Below are 22,983 nucleotides of genomic sequence, written 5' to 3'. Positions count from 1 at the left end.
TTGTGAAAGAGGTGACTGAGCTACTAAAAGTGAATTACATGTGAACTGAGAAAAGGAGGGATTCCCACAATGTTTACCCATATGTCTGCAGGAAAGCAAAACTCCGCCAACATAAGTGTGCACCAATGACTGTAATTAATCGCTGCCACAGAAACAAGTACTATCAGCACATCTCAAGTGACTCAAAATCTTCTCCCAGGAAATATCACATGTTTTTCTCCTGATCTTTTTTTTAATTGACTGAAGAATTAAATAGAAACCCCATTTACTATTCAGCATTCCAGTAAAGCTAAATGGATCTTGAAATTTATTATTGTTTTAAACTGTTAAAAAAATATCACAATTACTTCCCCCATAGTTCAAAACAGAAAAGCCGAAAGGCAGCGTACAATATTACAATTTTCAGATTCTCAGCCCTTTGAAATTACTAGCTTTTGGCTAGTAGATCAGAGGTTTGACCATTACTTCTCAGATTTAATCTTTTCATCAGGCAATTGTACACATCCATTTTTGAATAGCCACTACCTGCAGTGAATTTAAAGGAGGACTGACTAGTCACAGTTTATCTCTGATGAGAGAATACAGGGCATATATCACAGTGTCCTAACTGTTAGTCAGTATTACCTGATTTGTCAAAGAAACCCATGGAGTGTAGACATGTCATATTTATTAAAAGGGGAATTATAGGAGGGACATGTCTGAAGTACCCAGCACAGATTATTACAGCCAACTTTGGGCTTTTTTCAAGTCTTGTAAATTGTTTTGATGGAGAACTAGTTGTTGAGGTTATATAAAGTAGAGGGATATCTCCTCCTGAACCAGCTGTCTAGATTATATTCTGTGGCCTTACTACAACAAATTCTAGCAATTTTATTCTTGCAGATTACAGCAACAAAAAAATTCTGTAGTAGCATCTATGACTTTGCTTACCATTTACCAGAGAAGCATCTTCTGTGTACACATACACAGCACCATCCATTTCTAAATGTAGGTGGAATAATCATACCTCTACAGTGATGTTTGCATGGATAGTAAAGAATCCATGGTTAGCATTCAGTTTTCGTTTGGATGGCCTATAATCCTTTTCATGGTGTTAAGTGTAAATGTTTTAGTCTCAGGTTTAGTACCACTGTGGTACAGGAGTGGCTTTTCTCCAGGGTCACTCAGGAAGTACACTACCAAGGTCACTTAAGAAGGCTTATTTTAATGAAGTCATTGATTTTATATAAAGATTGATAGAACATGCTGTGGAAAAAAGAATAAATATAATTATCCAGCTTTCTGATACAGAAAAGGAGATGACTACTTGTGGAGTATTAAAAGCAGTATTTTGGAATGGCACAAATCAAGTATGTGCTTTTCCTAACAAAGTTCATATTCTAATGCTTAACCATGTACAGAGAAGGAAAGTGCTGGAAAGTTAAATGCTTTGTGCAGTAGCTGCTTGTCCCATTAAACAGGCCCCACTACATGAGGATTTTCTGCAAGCTGTGTAACCATCAGCAAGTGCTGGCATTTGATATGCATAGGCACACTGGTGAATTTTTTGTGCAAGTGTTCAACTGAAATACTTAAAGTAAGCTTGTCTTGCATGTATCTGCTGGAGATACAGCTCCTGTAATCATCTATTCATTGTCATGCCACTAAAAGAAGTTGCAGTTCTATTGAGAAATAATAATCTCTAGGCAAAATCTAGCATCATACTGTCAGAAACTAGCTTCCATACTCAGTTATATCAAACCTTCCTACTGGAGTCACAAAAACAAGAACAAAAGACTGCTGTAGGCCATCTGCAGTCACTGATCAAATGCTGCCTCAGAATGCAGCTCAAAACCTTCTTCTTTACTATTATGCCATGTTAGTTTACACCACAGCAGTTTCCCAAAGAAAAAATCCTATAGATGTTACTATGGCATATACATTGGATATAGGCAAAGTTCTGGCAAAGCTGTTCTGGGCTTTAGGATTATCCGGTAAAATTATGGTGTGTAGTAAGTTACTGCTGCTGCATGCAATACAGGATTGTGGTTTGGTGCAAAAAAGGAAAAATATGCTGCTAAGTCTAAACTCCATACCAGATCAGCTAAGATCACCAATTATGGGTCTCAGGCAGTTGCTTTGACTATGTATACCAAAAGTTACCATTTTGTTGTCTTTAGAGCATTTAGCTTTCATACAAGCCATAAGCAAAGCATATAAGGAAGGTTCAAAACATGCTGAATAAGCTCCCTTGCCATTCTTTCTTAATGTATTTGTATATTTCTGTATTTCATCACATGATACCTAGGCATCTTCCTTTGGACTGGGGTGAACTGTAAATCCCAAGTTTTCCTATTTTCACTATGTGAGAATATAGAGTGTGGGAAAGCTTTGATTATCCATGCTTATGCTTGGTCATACCATGAAGAAAAACTGGACTGAAGAAGGATCTCAGGAGACTAGTTCAGATAAGCTTTGTAGCTAAGATTTTCCAAATACTTTCCTGCTTGAAAGGGAGTACAAAACACTCAATAAAGAGATTAGCCACATCTCATCCTTTTGAAAGTTCTTGTCTATAGGGGGGGAAAAAAAGTAATTTTTTTAAATCTGGCTTTTCTTTGAATAGGGAGCCGGTAGCTATAAGGTATGCAAGGCAGTTAATCCAGTGCTCTGAACATACAGTGTTAGCTCAAATATGTGAAAGAAAAGCTCCTGGTTTAGGCACTCTACTTCTAGTCCTATCTAATGGCATCTGAAAATGATCTTCTTGTTTACTGAATATAAGATTTCCTAGCAATTTCTTCTGGGCTTGATCTCCATCACTGTGAAACACCCAAAGGTCAATGCTGTTCTTACATGTCACTTTTCTCAGTTAGTAATAAGGTCTCCAAGTCACCCCCATGGCAGTCCCCAGTGATAATGGCACCATGTTTCATCAGGGGCATCCCTACTCAAATACTGTATTTAAACATATCCCAAAAAGTTGCCTTAGCCTCTGTTGTGCTTGAACCCCAGCTGGCAACCAAGCCCCACGCAGCCACTCGCTCACTCCCTCCCACCCAGAGGGATGGGAAGGAGGATCGGAAAGGCATGTAAAACTCAAGGGTTGAGATAAGAACAATTTCATAGGTAAAGCAAAAGCCACGCACACAAGCAAAGCAAAGCAAGGAATTCATTCCCCACGTCCCACGGGCAGGTGCGTGTTCAGCCATCCCCAGGGCAGCAGGGCTCTGTCATGTGTAACGGTTACTCGGGAAGACAGATACTGAATGTTCCTCCCTTCCTTCTTCTTCCCCCAGTTTATATACTCACCGTGACATCATATGGTATGGAATACCTCTTTGGCTAGCTTGGGTCACCTGTCCTAGCCGTGTCCCCTCCCAGTTTCCCGTGTCCCTCCAGCCCTCTGGCTGGCAGGGCCCAAGAAACCGAAAAGCCCTTGACTTGGTATAAATATTACCCAGCGACAACTAAAAACATCAGTGTGCTATCAACATTGTTCTCACATGAGAGCCAAAATACAGCACTGTACTAGCTACTATGAAGAAAATTAACTCTATCCCAGCTGAAACCAGGACAGCCTCACACACCTCAGATACACAAGAAAGATGACAGACAAAAAAGAAACGAGTATTGAAAGTAAAAAGCAACAGCTGGTCTCATTTCTCTTCTCTTGACAGTTGTGCACTCTGGAAATTGATTTATGGAGCACTGATTTGAATTCTGACATGATTACATAAAGAACTGCATAAAGCACTGAGAAGCATAATTTGATTTACTGGAAATTGCTGTAGGAAACACAAAGTAAATAAGGAAGTTTGTGTTACTTAATCTTAGTCAAGCAAGTATTTATGTAGCGTGTCAAGCAGAAGAAGATGCATAGGTAATAGGAGTGTATTGAGCAGGTAGAACAGATGCTGATAAGCTCAAACACTGAAAGCGACAGGCCTGACAGGGACAAATACTGTTCAGGAAGACTAGGGAAAAGAGGGCACAACACAAAGGCAGTGTAGGGAAAACAGGGAGGAACCAATCAACCCAGAACAGAAATATTTTTGACTGCTGAAGAAGTATGTGGAAAAAATGAGCTTGAGAAAAATTCCCCCTTAGTTTCTCCGCACCCTCACTTACGGCGTGCATTAACTTTGGTCTCTTAAGACCTATTAAAAAAAAAACAACTAAACTAAACAAAACAAAACAAAAACAACCAAAACAAACCAGCAAAGCAGCTTTAAAATAAAGAAATCATGTTAAAATATGGGATTTCATTTTCCATCTTGACCACTGAGACCTTCACAGGGTGAGCCTTCTCATCTTGCCTAGCCATGCAGTCTTAAAGTGGTCTCCTGCATTGCAACACTTGGCACAGTCTTTTCTAGGTCCCTTAGTGTGCCTCTCCATCAGCTCTGACACCCAGTCAGGCTCTGTTCTCCATCCATACCCAGGCAGAAAGTTCCCTATATGTGTCTTTCAGTTGCTGTTTGTCCACCCTGTGATACCCAGCTGAGCACGTCCATTTAGGCTCTGAGAAACTGCAGGCTCCTGCCTCTTCCACAGGATCTAGTAGTGTATATATAATGGGGAAAAACAGACAGACATGTAGCAACACTGAAACCTTCCTTCTTGGGCATTATCCAGACATTAATTATCCAGGCATTTTTTTAAGATAAGAAGGCCCCAAGTGCCGGGTATATGGAACAAGAATTATAGGGGTCTTAAGAGAATAGTCTGACCTGAATCCCCAAACTGTGGACAAAGGTTGTATTAGCAGCCTGCCTTTAAAACAGATCAGGGAAGAAATGAATGAGGTAGATGTGATACAAAAACTTTTCATAGTATCAAGGTCAATGGTGATGCTAAATTGCTTAGTTTAATAAAAGTGTCTCATTTCCATTGCAGAGTTATGATTTGTTAGAAAGTAAGTGAAATACTGCCCACCTGAAGCAGATGATAATTGTGGATTGTATTAAGCAACAGGAACACTAGCTTTTTTTGGCTAGCCCAGCTAGCTCAAAAGAGGATGTCTGCCATGGTATGTGCAAGCCAATATAGAGGAGATGCAATGAGAGGGAGGTGAGAAGTACAGGGTGGCAGAGAGGAGCAGGTCTAATGAGAATTTAAATTGAGATTAAATGACCCCTGAGGATGATGTGAACAGCCTGTAATAAACTGCTGTATTATCTTTGTCTTGAATAGGCCCAGTTTATCTTTAGGTAGACTTCTTGGGATTCAGTCAGTGGATGAAATTGGCCCAATTCATCATTTAAAACAACCAGTTAAACCTCTGTAAAGCTGTCTGGTATGTGAGGTAAACTAAAGCCTTTACCTTCCTCTTTTTTCATACACTACAGGTCTAAGGCAGAGAAATGCCTGAGGCTGATTCACTGCCTTGTTAGGCTGACATGCTTGAAAAAGTAATGAAAAGTTGTGCTGAGCAGAATGGATGGATGGGACTTTCTCTTACTTTCTGTAGCATTGATCAATGTAGAAGTCTTTGTTAAAATTTTGAGAGAGCATTTGGCAGGGAGCACGTAAATGTAAAATACTTTTCTGCAGTTCTTGATTGTAATCTGGTGCTAGTGGTTTAAAAGAGAATTGATCCCTGACTAGTGCTGAAGAAATAGAGTGGCTTTTGTATTCTGTGGATTTGATGTGCTTGAGAGTGAAGGAGGGCTTTTCATTTACCTTAATTTTGCTCTTTTTCCCCTAACTAAAGAGAGATATTTTTGGTGTTTGCAGTGATAGTCACTGGGTTGACATTGTTCTAAGAATCATCTGAGAAATTACATGCACGCCTTTCTCAGAAATTTTCTGGGGAAATCAGCTTGTGTTGGACATGAGAAGTCATGGGGTGATGTCAAAGGCATGCAAATTATTGTTCTGAATAAACCCATGGACAAAAATGCTGTAGTCAAAGAATGTGAATGTATCTGATAACCACAAAATAGTTAACAAGAAAGAAATCACTGTGGATTTTAGCTCTGTGCTGCTAATGTTAGTGCTTTGTAATTCAGTTTTCTTGATGGTGAGGCAGTATGAATCTTAGCTTCCCTGGGGAAGGAGAAATGGATATTCAGGAAATGTGGAGACAAAAAAGCTGACAGCTGCAGTTGCCCTTTTAAAATTATTTTTCAGTTACTCTTCTCAGGCACTTTTCAACTTCAAGCAGTTATTTAGGCATTTTCAACCTGGTGACCAATACTGAGGTGCCATATGTTCTTGGAGAGCAGAGCAAAATTCTTCAGTAATTTATCATAGAGACCAACAGTCCCTTTATTCGCTGTGTTGCCTGACATTTCTCCATGCTGCTTGGTGGCTTAAGGAATGTGTCTGAAGTACTTTGCAGACCAGCATCCCAGTAAACAAGATGAAGTTAAAACTAGTTCAGTGTATCTCCTTTCAACAGCCCAGTATAGTAGGATTGAAATTATGAGGGCTGATACATTTTTTTTCCCTCACAGCCTTCAGTGTGGGTTTTTTTGGTTTGTTTTTTGTTTTATTTGTTGTTTTTACTGAACTAATAAAAGCACAGAATGTACTTCTGTCTGGCAGACATAATGAAAGAAAAGAAGACAAGCAAAGAGACAGTACGGTATGTATTAGAAAGATATCATGAGCTATTAGGGATATACTACTGCACAGTACAAGATCAAATATGTGGTGTTGTATCGATTAATCTGGTTATTCCTGTCTGCTTAGAATCAGCTTTGTTCTTTTATCTGTTCCTAAGGAATTCGATTTTCCCTGTGATACTTATTTTTCAGGATTGTCTATATAATTTTCTTCTTCTCTGAGCCTCCTGCAACAGTGTTGGCATTTTAGAAGGCACTCTGTAAGGAATGCTCCTAGCAATATCCTTTGGGCCATGACAGGAGTCGGCAAAAATCATGTGGGAATCCGTCGTTTCTTTTAAGTCCCCCAATTCCTGGTGTGATGTGATTAAGGGATACTCTTAGGTTGCTTTCTTTAAGCAAATTTCTAGCTCACATGGTTGGGAGGAAGACAGGAAATTAACTGATGTGCATCCTAAAGGCTTTAAAGAAGAGGTAGGTCTCAGGGATTTGCTGCCAAAGCCCAGTACAGAAACTGCATAAGAAGAGCTAGGTTGTCCGTAAACAACTATCATTGTTACCACCCACACTACAATGTCTGCAGCCGCGCTGGCTCCTTTAAGACCTTCTGCAGCCACAAGATATTCCTGCTTTCCCTAATGATTATACATACGTGAAACAAGGTAGCTGGATTTTTTAGAAAAGAAATTATAGCAGCTCTGTTTCTCATATAATTTACCTTTGTGCTTAAAAGAGCCTGTGTAGTGTAGTGAAGCACCTAGTTTTGTAGCTACTCCTCTAGTAACACTTGGCCTGCATACCAGTGTGTGTCTCTTGTTGCAAAGTGGTAAGATTTTGTGACAAATAACCTGCTTTATCTGCCTATTGTTAGCATTTTATAGCAGTGGGGAATATGCCAGCAGAGAGAGTCTGCAGTAATAATTTATGTGGCAGCATATCGCCACAGGAAGTAAAATAATATTCTGCTCTTTCACAGGAGCCAGATAAAAGGAAAACAAATAAAAGCATTTTTGTCAGATGTTTATCCAATAGAATTCCCCACAGAAACTCCAAGGAGAGATCTGAATGGCTCACTGTGCTTTCCATTTCCTTACCACTCAACACTCCAGACGAAAAATAGGGAAAGATTACTTCATTCTCTTAATAATTCTTAGCCTTTATGGAAGGACACAGCTGATGAGAAACAGCCATCAAAATATAAATACAGACTATGCATTACATTCCAAGATTTTTTTCACAGCATTAATTCTTAAATTCTTCCTTCCCCACAAGCATCCACTCAGGAAAAACACAAGGATCATCTGTAGCAATTGACATCACTATCGTATAACAAGTAATTAATACGTAAATGCCCACTTTTGAACTGGATCCTCCCAGTGAAAGATACAAAAAACTTCAATAGCCCTTGCAGACTGGCAGAGAAACTTAAATAGCATACAGACAAGAGTTAGGAGCGTATCTGTGTGCCTGAATTTGCAGAGAGACAGGGTCGCAGAGCTATGGCCAGCCGCGGGTCCCGCTGCCACAGGGTTCTGTGCCTGCAGGGTGCCCGCGGCCACCGCGGCAGCACGATGGGGACACGGCCCTGCCCTGGCACCTCAGGGCAGCCAGGTGGTAGATGAGCTCAGCTGTGCGACGACTACCTGCGGCACGAGATCCACCATGCAGACAGTAAAATCTGTTAGTCGGCTGTTGCCTATCTTTGCAAGTTAGATGAATTTCTATTATTATGGTTTCCTAAAGCACTCTGGTAGGTATTCCGGCTCAACACTTAACTTGGCCTTCTTTTTGTTTTGCCGGGTTCATGACACCCAGTTAAAAACTCTGCAGAATTAAGCAGCTAGACCTCTACCCCCCAAATAAGTGAGCAGATACTGCTATTGCTTCATCTAATCGTACAGTGGTAGCAGAGTACTGATACAGCTTGGGCTAAGGAAATGCCCCCTTGCCTCCATATAGGTTTTCCCATTTTTTGTTTTGGAGCAGTTTGTAGCTTTGGCACGGAATCACACGCGAAGTGCGGCCGGGGCAGTGACGCTGACACCAAGTGATGTGGGAATGGGGTAAGAAACGCGGCTCACACTCCGGGCAGCTGGCTGGGTGCTTTCAGCGGCCAGGCTGAGCTTGGCTGCCAGCGCCCGCGTTTACCGACTCCCCAGGATTTCTACCGGGCGGGCGGTGCCGGGTAGCAGTTAAGCACAGCGCAAAGCCCCGCGCGTTGCCTGCGGCGTAAGGGCCGGTGAGTGCCCCCGCTCCGCCGCGCCCCGCCAGCCAGGCGAGCGGGCAGCGGGGCCGGGGCCGGCCGCGGGCATGCGCAGCCCGGGCCCCCCGGTGCCGGCCGCGGGAGGCGCTGCCGAGCCCCACGGCGGCTGCGCGGTGCCGGTCCCGGCCCCGGCCGTCCCTCTGCCGGGCACCGCGGGGCGGCGGCAGCGGCGCGCCGGAAGGAGCCGTCCCCTGCGACATGGCGGCAGGTGGGGGCCGGGGGGAGGCTGCGCCGGGCTCCGGTCCCCGCAGCCAGGCCCGGCGCGCAGCGGGGCGGCTCGGGCGGGCTGCGCTGGCGCTCCCCGAGCGGGGGCGGCGGGCGCTGGGCCGGGGCCGGGGCTGGGGCCCGGAGCTCAGGCTCTGTCTGCCGAGCGGCGCCCGGCGCTGGCGCTGCCCCTGCCCCGGCTGCTCTGCGCCGCGGGTCTGGGGGAGCCGGCCGGGGGGCGCTTTGCAGCGGGCGTGGGTGCGGCGGGTGCCCTGGCAAGGGGCAGGGTGGCAGGCTGCGCTAGGCTTTGTAGGAGTTCGTAGAACTTCATAACTGAAGTGGTAAAGGTTGCCTGCTCAACGTGAAGCGTTTTCAGCCTGTGCATTTATGGTTCTGTTCAGGAGCAAGCAGATGATGGAAAAGCTAGCTTCGTCTCCCGAGGTGGCAATGCCGACACGGGAAATGGCATCAGCAGTTTTTACAAAAGGGGTATTAAGGGTATGTGAAGCTGGTGAGATGTGTGTGGGGGTGTTGTTAACTACATCGTTGATACGATGTGTGATGGCTTGTGTGTGTGATCTAAGCTTGTCACCTCAGTTACTAAGCACCTGTTTGTTTTCAGATCTGTTGTTCATCAGTGTTTCACATGCACTTTACAAAATGGCAAGTTTTGTAGAGTATAGGGAAATAAATGTCCTCTTTATTTTTCTGTTTATAAGAGATAATTCATTTGTTTGTCCCTTCAGACAGGGAGAGAGTTCAGCCTTGGACATTAGGTAATGAGGATGATTTCAGGTTTTTATATATATTTTTTTCTGTGAAAGAATAAAGAGCACCAAAGATAGGAGGCATTAACAGCCCTGTTAGTGGAGGCATATAAAAGGAGCTGCATTTTCTTCAGGAAGGGCAGATACTCCTCATAAAAAATGTGGGGGACAAACCCTTGATCATATATTTGGTAATTGTGTCAGTTTCTGAGAAAACTCAGAGATTCCTATGAAGAATAAGGTTCCTTAAAATGGTGAAATTGAGCACACATGGCCTTTATATTTCTTGAAGACCTTGACTTAGCATTGTAAGTCTGTGCATTCATGGTAACGTGGTGGGGATTTTTAGGGGGTGGTCATGGTGGTGGTGTTTTTAACACAGGCTAATTAGTAGCTCTTCCTAAAATATGCAGTGTCTGCCAGTGAGCTGCTAGCAGTTACATATTTGATAATTCTTTGGAGCATTATAAAAGAGAGCATTGTTGCATTGCAACTTTATTAGACAGTGCCATCTCATTGTTATCCTCTAAAATATTGCTGGAGCAATGTTCAGACAGTGTCAGGATGTCACTAAAAGCTGTCTGTCTGGTTTTAGGTTGGATACCATGGTGCGCAACTTGCTGTCTTATTGGAGCATGCTGGAGTTTGCATGCTCACGTCTTGCCTGATTTCTTCTCAGAAACTATGTCATGAGCTTATCTTGCTGAGCAAACTGTTACTTGATGTCTGTTAATAGAAGAGTATCAAACAATTTTGTGACAGCACTGCATAGGGGACTGGTTGGGTACCTTAAATTCCTCTCACCAGCACATCATGGTAGATGTGACAGAGGAGGAGATGGATAACCCCACATTTAAAAGCGACACTGTACTTTCTGATGTTCACTTACACTGTCCAAACAAGAGACGTCTCATGGTGCGATTGAATGCAGTTGGACAACCAGGTAATGTATGTTTAGACTGATGGAGCTGTATTTTTAAGTGTGTTTATATCTTTGTAATGTGTGAATCCTGCTTTAAATGGTTGATCTAATCATTATATATTTTATTCCCATTAGAAGCAGAATTACTTCCTACTCAGTCCGTAGGAAGTGGCCTAGCTGGGTTCTCCTCATGAAATTAACTACAGAAATGAAAACTATTAATGTAGAATTTGTAGACAGCCTATCTTAAAAAAAGAAAATTTAAATTACTTTCTCAGAAGAAATAACCAAAGTAACTAACTTGCTTGCAGGTTTAATTTTATTTATTTATTAGTTCATTTAGCTATAATCTCAATAGAGCACTTTGGGAATCATGTTAAAAAGTTGGGATGTTTCTTGCATGCACACAAAAGGTGAGAAGCCAGGGGCTTTAAATTGTGTAACTTAAGTTTAAAATAAAAATAATTCATAATTAATTTATGGTTTTTTTTAAATAAAATCTTTATGTGATGATATACCATCTCTTCCAAAGGAGCCTAACAGCTTTGTTTGGGTTTTGGTTTGTTGGGTTTTTTTTTATTTGTTGTATTTTTAAAAAATTGTCAACAAGAAAGCTCAAAATAGCAATGTTTTTTAACTGGCGTATAATTTGAAGACTCAAGGCTGTAGTGGAAATGAACTGGCAAATGCCTCTGACTGATTGCCAGCTTGTAGATATCTATAAAGTTGTCAAGGAAACTGACCTTGAAGTTTCTGGTAAAATGTTCTGTAGAAAAGTACTGTTCTTGCTGTGACAGAAGCATTAATTGTTTGGGTTTTTTTTCAAACCCAGTTGTGATATGAAAAGAACAACTTTTGCAGCTGTTCTAGCATATGACAATGTAAAAAAATTATAAACTAGGCTTGCGAAAGAAGCATATAATAATTTGGACCCTGATCGGGTCAAACCCAGGTAATTAATGTTATGATGTGTCTTCATGCTGTTCAGCATGTTTACTGTGATCTTGCTTGATTCAAAGAACATTTCAACAGGATGAAATGGCAGCATGTGCTACCTACTCTGAATGTACTTCGTCTAGGAAATTGCTTTATTTATTAAGACAATCTTAAAGGTTGAAGTTGCTTGAATTCCTAAAGACATTTAAAACAGTAAAAAAATAAAAAGTCCTACTTTTTACTAAACATGTTTGTTTCTTGTAAGACAGAAATTAAATTTTAACCTAAAGAAACAAATTATAATTTGTACTAATTCTTCTTTCAACTTGGTTTGACCTTGTCTCAACAGAAGATCTTTTGGGGGATGTAAGAAACCATCCCTTCTGGCAATTGTTAAAGTAAGTGTTACTAAATCAGATGAAAATGTGCATTGTGACTGCATTGGTGCAGAGTCAGCCGGTAGACTGTGAAAGTGCTTCATTTATTTCTACTCACAGAGCTTAATAACAGAAATATTTCTTCATAGCAAATTGAACTATATTTCAAGTTATCAGTATAATTTTGTATCCTCTAGATTTTTAATATGTGAAATGCATACCAAAATTCCATTAATGTGGAAGTTGCGCATAGATTCTGTTCTTACTTGATTTTTTTAACTTTTTTCCCTGCTCCGCATTCTTACAGTGTTCCTGTCATATTTCAAACTCCTTTGGAACACAGAAGGTTTAGCATCTGAGAAATGTGTGAGAGAATCTACAACAGAAAGAGAATACCAGTACAGAAGTGGAGATGAACTGGGTGATAAGGGCAGAAAAAAACTAAGAAAAGAAAAGGAATTAAATAGTGAAGGAGTAGAAGCTCTGCTAGACGATGATGGAGACTTGGAAGTAGTCAGAAGACCTCGAAGTGCCTCTGATGTAGAAGCAGAGGATCTTTTGAGGGATAGAGTGCATCCTGTAATTCTCATGAAAGGGAGAGAAGATGCTTTTGAAGATGAGCAAGAATGCACTTGCAGTGATATTGTTAAAATAGGTAAGTTGTAGGCTTGTAGTCAAGGAGAAATGGAATAAATGTGTTTGTGTAAACCAAAAGAAAAGTAGGTTTTCTTTAGAAATGAAACATCTGTTGTTAAATGAAAGGAGATAATAAAAAATAATACGATGATATTGTAATATTTCAAAAACTTACCATGTTTCTCCAGAAGTGATTTGGGCTATAGTACACGTTGGGAAACAGTGCTCCTTAGTTAGAGTGGGGGTTTTGGCATTATCTAGCATTATTATATAGAATTAAGAATGTTTAGTTCTATATTTGAAAGGGAAGCAGGACTTGATTTTCAGATTTGCTACTATGGAACATGGTCTGAACAATGTTTTGAGATAATTATTTCTGTTTACTTTCATTTTCACAGAACATACTATGGCAACTCCCTTAGAAGATGTCGGTAAACAAGTATGTATTCTGCCTTGTAGTATCTTGCTGTTCATCGATTGTGCTTCAGAATTTATTGTTTTGACTGCTGCTCTTATCCACAGGTCTGGCGTGCAGCCTTTCTTCTTGCTGATTACATTTTGTTCAAACGGGACACATTCAGGTGTTGCTCGGTGCTAGAGCTTGGAGGTGGCACTGGAATTACAAGCATTATCATGGGAATGGTTGCCAAGAGAGTTTATTGTACAGGTAAGGCAGTTAACGTTCAGTTAAATATTTTCATGAAACTTCATGAAGCAATGCTTTCATCCTGGCATTTTCATCCTCCTCTGTTCAGTTTTAGTTAATAACTTTTTATTAATGTGTATAAAGTTGTGTTGAAAAATAGGAAGAACTTTCTAAACAGAATGAAAAAGCCATGCTACTTGTAAGTGTAAGAGTTTAAAAGCAAGATACATTGCTGTGAAGTCAAGATAGTGTGCCTAGATTAAAATAGGTAGTGTGGGGATCTAACTGGTTTCTTCAAGAATGGTTCAGAGCTTAGTACTGAAAGATAAAAGCAAGAAGGATACTAGGGAAGCAATCATCTGTGGACAGAATTGCTCTGAATTTCCTTAATCTCATCGGTTTGAGACACTTAGAGTATTAGTCTGAGAGGTCAGGGGCATGTGTGGCCCGTGCAAAATATTCTAGTTTTGAATATAATTATCACTTTTTTCCAGATGTTGGTGAAGATCTTCTGGCCATGTGTGAGCAAAATGTTGTATTAAACAAACACCTGATGGAGCTGGGAAGTAAGTGCTGTACATTGTTGATGCAATTGCCTATATATCAACTACTCTGGGATTAAACAGCACAGTCATTGACTACCGAGCATATTCATAAGTAAAAAAAAAAATAGTCTTGGTTAAAAGTGACTCATGTAAAAAGAAAGATGCAAGATAGCTGTATGTGGTCCATAATGGGACAGCTTCCTTTTCAGAAGAGCAAAATACTTACTCTTTCTCTGGTCATCATTGAAGACCAGCTGTAGTTTCTGCACAGTCATTGTGTGAGTTTCACTGAGGTACTTGGGAGGATCAGAGATAGCCAGGTGCCAGGGTCACGTAAACAGAGTGTAAATGACAGAGGTAGAACTCTGAAAAGGAAAAGTATTTTGCAAGTGAGATGTAAAAAAGAACATAGTTTGTCTTTCTGACCCTTAAGTTCATCGTGTTCTCTTGTGAGTAACTGGTTTTGTACAGTAAATCATTTGATGTTCAACTTTGTTTCATGTCTCCTTGTAATAGATCTTCATCGCTTGTTTCAGAACAGATTTTTACTCTACTTTTGCTTAGGTACTGTCTGAAAGGCCATTTGTGACTGATGCGATCTTTCTTCACCCACAGGGGGAGAAGTTAAAGTAAAAAAACTGGACTGGCTGAAAGAAGAATTCTGCACTGGTAGGTGGTTATAATGGGTCCTTTTAAATATGGTTTGGTGTTTTGATGTGAGGGGTTTTTTTTCCCTCCAGAATCATCAAGAAAAGCTTATTCTGTTGTTTATGAAGTAAAATCCTCCAGCACATACGCCTCTGGAAAAATAGTTGAAAGTACACAATTGTCTTTGGGTGCATTGTTGCCATGTGAATGAGTAAGGAAGGCTTTACTCATAGGTTGAGAATAAACAAGTGGTGTCTATCCTTTACTTAGGTCAAAATCCAAGAGGTACAAATGAGATGTGTCTGTTATGTGGTGATAATGGAATCCAGGCACAGTGACATGGATTTGGGTTACTGTAATCCAGATTTTGATATGATGGTATTGTGTGGCTTATGACTGCATGAATACAAAACTATAGAAGGTGGTGGGGAGGGTAGGTGATGATTTGAAAATGTATAAATATTTGTTCCAAATGTAGTGGTGAATTTGTTATATTTTAAATATCTGCTAAGGGAATGTGTTCTGCTGCTTTTAGCAAAAGAGAGGGAACTAACTTGAGTAACATTTAAAGTGCAACTAATGATAGTAAAGCAGATCACAAAAACTTTCTAGTGGTTGCAAGGTCAACACAAAGTGGTAGCACTAGATTATGTGAAGCCTACTTAACAGTTTATTTTTTGTATCAGTTGGATTTGAGGTAATGCTTCTAAGAAATGGAATGACTATTTAAACAAGTGGAAACATCCTTCACACATTCAAAAACCTCTCTTGGACCTCAGAACATTCTGGTTAATGAAAATATTTGATACTGCCAGTTGAAAAGGCTTTATGTTTTTTCAACTTCCAGAGAAAGTTTCTGTATTTCAACAGAGTCTAAATTTTTTAAAAGCATGAAGAAGTAGGAAGCTTAATAAAAACTTACACAAAGATGCATTTCTTTTTTTTATTTAAAGGAGTATTTATTTTAAAGTAGTTAAATCTGCGATTTCACTACAAGATGGTAGTTGGTTGTAAATTCTAAAGTGAAAGAAAACTTGCCAGTGAGCCTTGGGAGGGCTGGACATAATGCAGAGGAAGCAAGGGACTGCAGGAAACTTCAGAGCATGAATAGAGAGAGGTTTTGGGTTACCTTCAATGGGGTGCTCCATTTATGGAGTAGCAGATGACCACAGGAGTTATGAAATTTTTTTCCAGCTGTCAGTCATTTCAGACATTTAATCATGTGTACCAAAGCCATATTCTTTGTTACAGATCCTGAAGCTCTTTATAGCTGGTCTGAAGAAGAGATTGCTGATTTACATGAGCACTGTACTGTAATAATGGCAGCTGACGGTAGGAAAATATAAACACTTAAGCATTATGAGTAATAATTTAAACATACCTGGTTTGATTGTTAAAATCTAATAGGTCAGATCCTTACTTAATTTGTCAGAGCTTTCCCTTAAGTGTTCCTGCCTCTGTTTGTGGGGGTTTTTTTGGTTTTGGTGTTTTTTTTCAAAGAATTGTATTTACATTCTGAGTTAGCAATAGGAGAACTACTATATTTTATTTCCCTTTGGTGTGGTAATTACTTGTGACTAAATAAATTACTCAAAGAACATAATCACAAGTAAGTGATGAATTTGACTTTCAGAAGAGCTTTGTCATCTTCGTTATCCTACCTTTGTTTTGCATCAGATAATGTCTATGCAAATAATGGTAGATATGTGGTTAGACTAATATTCTGTAATTTGAAGAGCAGTTTCGGATGCTGTGCTTGCCCATGGAGTCTATGCCTTTGGATATCTGTGTGGGGTTTTTTTCTACTCTTTTTTTTTTTTTCTTTTTTTTTCTTTTCTTGCTTAAGTGAAGGAATGAAAAATGATAGGCTAGCTTATCTGTATAGGAAACACATTGTTTCAATGTATAAATAAAGGAGGTGTGGTTTTAGTTATGATATTGGAATATGTTGCAAGGCTGCTTTCTAAGGAGATATGGTTATAATGGTATGCAAATTAGTTATTGCCTTTTTTGTATTTTTGTAAAAAGGGAGGCCCTACACATTGTGATATTCTGTCTGTCTTAGTTTTGCAGTAAGATATTTCCAGACTGATAGAAATCTTGTTAAAGTATTGTAAGTTGTCTGACAGAAGTGATTCCCATTGATACACAAGAAATCTAAAGAAAGCCTGACATAAATAGCAGCAGCAGCAGATATTATTACGGGGTCAGTTGTTGCTATTTAACTAAATCCCAAAGTATATTTTTTATGTATAGTGACTTGATTGATTAGAATAATCAGACTTGGGGGCCTGTTGTTTCATACCTAAGACATAAGTAAATAATACATTTAAGTATACATATTTTATACTCTTAATCTTTTTTTTTATAGTATTCTATGATGATGGCCTGACAGATGCCTTGTTCAGAACTCTGTATAGAATCACACACAACTTGAGAAATTCTTGCACAGTTTACCTAGCATTAGAAAAGAGGTAAGTATAATCAAGAACTTCAAATAAAAAGCATTAAAAACTTCATGTGCGTTATTTATCGGGAAGAGATGTCTGATCTGATTGAAGGTCAGCTTCTGATTTTCATCGCAGATTGCAGGCTGCAGTATATTCTCAGGACATGCATTTTTTTTGTGTGTGCTTAATTTTTATCAGTTCAGAATCTGACTTCCACAAGAATTCAGGTTTTGTTGTCCTACCTGTTGTCCTACTTATCTTGCATCGTATAACCTCTGCGCAAGTAAGGATAAGTAGTCTGATGTATTTTACAATGCCTGACAATATTTGCTATATATTTTTGGGGTCACAGGGCAGAATGAAGGGGCACAGAGATAGGATAAATGTTTCCCAGCTCAAGACCACTATAACAATTTCTTTTGTGTTTTCTTTCATGGAACTGTTGAATGTTTTTAAGTAGTCTTGTGTTGCAGTCCATTCATAAACTAATATATAAGTAGGCTTTGCTTAAATCTGTGGAGATAAGCAATAGCTATTCATATGATTTGTTGCCAGTGTTTGTCCAGGAAGCCAAGCCAATGATTCTGTTGCAGCAGGTGCTTTAAAATCAATTGAAAAGATTCATCCAAGAGTTACTGTGTGTTGATGTTAACATAAGTCTTGTCTACTTTTCAAGAATAGCAGGGCAGAGGGGTTACTTTTGTTTGGCTATCAAAGTTAATCACGCTGAGAAGACCCACATTTTCTATTAGCTGAGGAAAGTTATATAGCTATTTAAGATGCCTGTATAGGAAAGACATTTTAAATTAAGTATTTTCTTCCCAGGCTGAACTTCACTTTAAGACATATGGATGTTACATGTGAAGCCTACAGTCATTTCAGAAATACTCTGAATGATTTGGAGAACCTCCAAGACAGAAAAATTAAATATACTGTAGAGCCCATTAAGGCTGATTTTTGCCAGTTTCTCATCTATGAACGAATTGAGCAGTTGGTAAGTGGCATTCATTAGAATAAATGTAATGTGTTGGGCTAACCATCTCAAATTAGTTTTCAGCTGTTTACTTAACATGAAGTATGAACAGGAGAATAAACATTACCTTTTCATTTATTTCCATTTAGCTTTTTGTCATTTTAAAATGATTCTTGTTTGTGCGTGCTTACATAATCTGTACTAGATTGATATAACGTAGCCATTTCTATCCCCAGCAGTAGAGTGGCTTAGATTCCACTCATTTCCTCAAAGGTTAAGAAACAGTCTCCATTACTTTGTAAAATACAATTTTTGCTATTGACTAGGAAATTGGACCAGTACCTCTTCTCATATATTTGCTTGTAGAAGAGCTTTAATTTCATAGTTTTAGTACTTCAAGGTTCAGGATATAATGTTGTAATACCTATGGAGAAGGCAATTAGCTGTAACCTTCTGTTACTCATAAACATGTCAAATATAATATTTGTAGTTATATAATTACCTCCCAAGCACTTACAGTTCTCTTTCTTTTTTTTCACTCCCCACCCCCCTCCAATCAACTGCTCTTTTGAATATTGTGCGGGGTGGCTAATAGCTTGCTAGCTTCTAGAACAATACAATCTAACAGATCTTTTTAGAGAACTTGCAAATCTTGCACTAGGTTGCAAGTCTGTTACCAAGAAATGATGTTCCTGTAGCCAACGTACTGTTGCCGTGTCTTCTGCAGTATGTATGCTTGGTAAGGTTATGGGGGCCACAGTTACTTCATGCCATTGATTTATTTTACTTAATGCTGATACCTTCAGGCATAAAACATGCATGCAAAACTTCAAAATAATTTGTAGAAGTACATAAATATAACCTGGATTATGCCTAAATGTATAAACTCATTCCCTACCTTTTTGCAGAAAGCTATTGCTCTTTTAAATACATGCATTTTTAAAATGCCTAAGTGTTTTATCATGAAGTATATTGCCACAATTCAAGGTGTCATGGTGAAGAGCATGTTGTAGTTTGCTTAATAATCTTCTGTATAGCAGACAAAGCATATGCTAATTTATTCTTCAGAAATAAAATGGCCCATTCTTAATCTTCATTGTCAAACACATTGAGAAGGGGTGTGTGTGTTTAAGACAGTCAAGGTCTCACAAATGCTTCCTCAGTAAAATGAGTATTTTTTTTCAGTTGTATTTTTACAAGCATTATTGAAAGCGTTTGTCAACACAGGCTAAAAAAAGAGCAAAATTGAGTCAAATTACTGCAGGATGTCATGCAGACCAATGATATTATTTTAAAACAAATTATTTGAATCATACTAATTATTTTATTCTAAAAGTCATGCTACAAGAATGAAGAAATCTATTCTTTTGCTCTGTCTTAAATACAATTCTGTGGTTGTTCTAGAAATTACATAGATGGACACTGTCTATAGATGGATGTATTGGGTGTCTCTTGTCTTCAAGTGGGCATGTTGAACTTCTTCATAATTGCAGCCTACTGATCTAAGAAAATACCTGTATGTTTGGTTTTTTTCCACTGCTACAGGAATTGTGGAAGATCATTGCTGAACAGCTAACATGACAGGGACATGAGAAAATAGAAGATATTTTATTTAAGGATAAAGGCTTTTTGGATGTTTTATTAAAAAAGGATATTCATCCCAAGAAAAGCATTTTCCTGGTGGAACTGTGTTCTCGGAAAATATTGCTATGCAGATTTGCTTCAGTAAGTTTTGGGTTTGGCACTTAGGACATATGGGATTTTTGATATTTCTTTTACAAAACTGAGTAATGTTAATCTTCAGAGTACGTGCTAGATGCCAAACAGTGGCATGACAAGGTGACTTGCTCTTTGGGATTGGTGACGTAGGTTTTAGAGTCTAACAAAGAGGTATTTAACCTTTTCCATGTAGCTGATTTGAGGGTGTCGTGCATTCTCCTTTTTTGTTTTCTGAATATGGACACTGTTCTTGGTCTCATCCCAGTTCCACGTTGCTTGTATTTATGGACATTTGTGAAACAGTTCTGAGCAAAACCTGTTTATCTTCCGTGAACTTCTCTTTAAACAATGTGTTCCTGAAACTTAGTCCTTAATTTTCAGTTTGTGCTTTCTAAATCATTCTAGTTTAGGGCTGCTGTCTGAACTGAAAGGAGACAAGATGCATTTTGTTTCAGCCTAAAAAAGTACTCCATAGAGGTCTTGAAGCTGTGTTGTCCTGCTGGAATTTTAAGCATTTCTGTCCTTGCCAGGTTGAGGGTGGGAAGGTAACCATGTAAATTGATATGCCACTGCTCTCTTATAATGTTTGGAATTCTACCCTTAACGTATGTATACATGTGAGGCTGAGGAGAAGGAGGTGACCAAGAATGTCTTGCCCATACGGAACGAGGCCTTCAGTGTTTTAGCTTTTGGATTAAAGTACAACATACTGATCACATCTCTTCTGTGTTGTTAATGAAACCAAAATCTATTTGTACTTTTTATAACTTCTCTGTGTACTGTTATGTTTATATCACTTGCCATATGTACGCTGTCAAGAAGTTCTTGTGCCTGCTGGATTCTTTAGCATTATGAGAGTATTGGTGATGAAGCTGCTCCTGCCTGTGACTCGTGGGAGGCTGCATACATTACATTAGACGCATCTGGTTGACTTCTTGAAAGTCTGTTTTACGTTTGGTTTAGTTCAATTGTTTTAAGTTGGTTATTTTATAACCTGCTTATGTGTATGAAGACTTATATTTGTGTGGTCTTTAATGAGATGAAAGGTTATTAGATGATGGTGGCCTTTTCCTGTGAGCATAGTCAAAGTAAATATGTTGTGTTAGCATACATCTGCCTAGGTTAATACAGAACTTCTCTCTCAGAACCTTCATTTGAACTTCAAAGATACAAAACTGTATTTGAATCCAAAGATTCCCAGATGGTGTCCTTTTGGTTGGTTGCTTGGATTGTAATGTTGTTAATTTTGGTAGATTAGCTGATAACAACTGGGTTTGCATGTAGCTGTTTTTTAAGTAGTAATTTTATGAAGGCTGTAGTATGAAATTAATTTGAACTGATGTGAAATAGTGTGTGCAGTTAGAGATTTTTACTTGTGCAGAACTTCTGAAAGTCTTTGCAATTATCAACAGAAACTCATCCGAGTAGAGAGATGCTGTAGATCCTTGTAATATAATTCAGCCATTTTACCACAGCTGGCTTAGATTAACATCTGAAAAATATTTTTATGCTTGAATCTTTGGTTGAGAAAATACAAACATCATGGCTGCTTGGGAAGCAAGCTGAAGTAGAATTTCCTTCTAAAGAAACAAAGTTAATCTTTCTTTTGAAGGGAAACAATGACTTAAGGGTTCAGTGACTGAGGTCTAAAGGCCAAATTGCAAATTTGTGTATGACCCTTTTCACTGATGATAAGGGATAGTCAGCAAGAGGCAACAATTCTAAGAACACAATGACAAAGGTCTTACAATGCCTCAGCTCTGCGATGTTAATGAGAGATCATGTAGTCTGTCTGGCCAGAGAATTGTCCGATGCCACTTACGGATATTAAGTACAGATGCTACCTTCTCAATTTGGACTTTAAGCATACTTCAAATATGCCATACACGGTAGTTGTTTTCAGAATTCATCTTGCAGATTTACACCTTTAGTAGTGCACTGTTTATTAAGATGATTAAAAGTGGGGAATTGTTTAGTCTTGAGTATATATATTGTGATTGGAAATCAAGTTACTGCTTAAAATGATAATGCTTTGAGCACGTTATCTGTATTTATGTAATCAAGAAGGATTTTTCTCCTAATAAAGCGTTATTTAAAAAATAGTATGCTCCTGTGGTGGTGTATGTAAACTTTGAAAAATTGTAACAGTTAATGTTTGTAAGGGTTTTTTGGCAGTTCTGTCTTATACCTCTTCTTTTTTGCTGTGTGTTAGGCAGAATTTATCATGATTTTTAGCCAGATGGAAAGGAGAAGAAAATATGATTGTGAGGAGGAGAAGATATTAGTATGTATGCAACAGTCCAGTGTAAATTGCATGAGGCTTTTGATTCATACAGAAAAGTCAAATGATTCAACATCAGGTTGTATGGTGCTGGACTTGTGAGTTACTGGGAAGCAGTTTGTTTCATTGTAAACCCCTTAAGAACTCTGCTGTCCTATTCGTATGGTTCTGTCTGATCACCTCATAGCTAGTAGGGAAAAAAGGGGAATTAGTAAATGTTTCTAGTCAGTATTGCCTATTCCTGCAAGTTCTTTGTTTTTGTGAAGGGGAAGGAAGAGAAGGTAGGTGCTTAGTGTAAAAATTATTAATGTTTCTACTCTCCTGTAGAGTTGAGGTTGGAAAGATTTCATTTGGAAAACTGACTTTCTCCTCTGCTAAATAAAGTCATTCTGCACTTTGGGAGCACTTCTGAATCTGGTTGGCAAGTCCAGTGGGTCAGCCAGATGGATTGTTTTGGGGAGGCGGAAATGCAGAGGAGATGGAGGGGAACCCATGCAACTCTTGCAGTGCATTTCTGATAAAGGAGAGGAGTGTCACAATTTTCTTGGAAGTGTGTTAATGGGTGGACAGACGTGTGATCTTCTATGAGGAATCTTGTTTGAAACAAATTAATCTTTACTTTTGTCACTGGTGTTGGTGCAATAACACATGTCCTTCCTTAGTCCCCACACTTCAGATGAAGATGGCAGGCAGCCCTGTCCTGCTGCTGTCTCCTCTTAGAGGAACACAGATGGCATTGGAGATACTGGTCAAAAGAAGAGCTTGAACATTTATGTGACATTTGAATGAGCATTGCAAGCTGATCACATTGATTTCTTTTCAATCTTTGTTGATGTGAAACTTGGGAGAGCTGCTTTATTGTGAAATTTTGTTCACAAAAGTGAACTTGTGTGTAGAAAGTATTTTGCAGTAGAAAGAAAAGTTATTTAAGATAATCACTTGATGGGATACATTATGTATGTTTATTATCTCTGTGTTCTCATGTGTAGGTGGCTATTCATAGACCATGCTTGTAGCTCCATCTGCTGTACAACGCTTTGAGTCAAAACATTTTACAGTTTGTTA

The 22,983-nt window shown here is 39.0% G+C and overlaps 1 protein-coding gene across 3 annotated transcripts; it reads left to right on the top strand.

Annotated features, from left to right (window-relative positions):
* The first annotated feature begins 8,901 nt into the window (after positions 1–8,901).
* Positions 8,902–21,739, top strand: METTL22 (methyltransferase 22, Kin17 lysine). Of its 3 annotated transcripts, none has more exons than XM_056337524.1 (11): positions 8,902–9,022; positions 10,381–10,728; positions 12,328–12,675; positions 13,055–13,095; positions 13,179–13,323; positions 13,797–13,868; positions 14,463–14,516; positions 15,747–15,827; positions 16,867–16,969; positions 17,771–17,939; positions 19,464–21,739. In XM_056337524.1, exons 2-11 carry the CDS (start codon positions 10,599–10,601, stop codon positions 19,497–19,499), a joined length of 1,179 nt encoding a protein of 392 aa, XP_056193499.1. In that variant the 5' UTR covers positions 8,902–9,022; positions 10,381–10,598; the 3' UTR covers positions 19,500–21,739. The 3 variants fall into 3 exon arrangements, with proteins under 3 accessions (XP_056193499.1, XP_056193498.1, XP_056193500.1); XM_056337523.1 differs by lacking the exon at positions 8,902–9,022 and adding an exon at positions 9,264–9,516; XM_056337525.1 differs by lacking the exon at positions 8,902–9,022 and adding an exon at positions 11,993–12,041 and having other exon boundaries at positions 10,625–10,728.
* Positions 21,740–22,983: the final 1,244 nt, after the last annotated feature.

The sequence above is a fragment of the Falco biarmicus genome, chromosome 4 (assembly GCF_023638135.1).
Source record: "Falco biarmicus isolate bFalBia1 chromosome 4, bFalBia1.pri, whole genome shotgun sequence".
Classification (NCBI taxonomy): domain Eukaryota; kingdom Metazoa; phylum Chordata; class Aves; order Falconiformes; family Falconidae; genus Falco; species Falco biarmicus.
Note: the sequence above shows the minus strand (reverse complement) of the source record. Positions and strands in the feature narration are given on the sequence as shown.

Coding starts and splice junctions, on each gene's coding strand:
- METTL22 (XM_056337524.1), top strand. CDS start 10,599: ATGGTAGATGTGACAGAGGAGGAGATGGATAACCCCACATTTAAAAGC. Junction 12,676..13,054: donor CAGTGATATTGTTAAAATAG/GTAAGTTGTAGG, acceptor TCATTTTCACAG/AACATACTATGGCAACTCCC. Junction 14,517..15,746: donor GAAAGAAGAATTCTGCACTG/GTAGGTGGTTAT, acceptor TCTTTGTTACAG/ATCCTGAAGCTCTTTATAGC.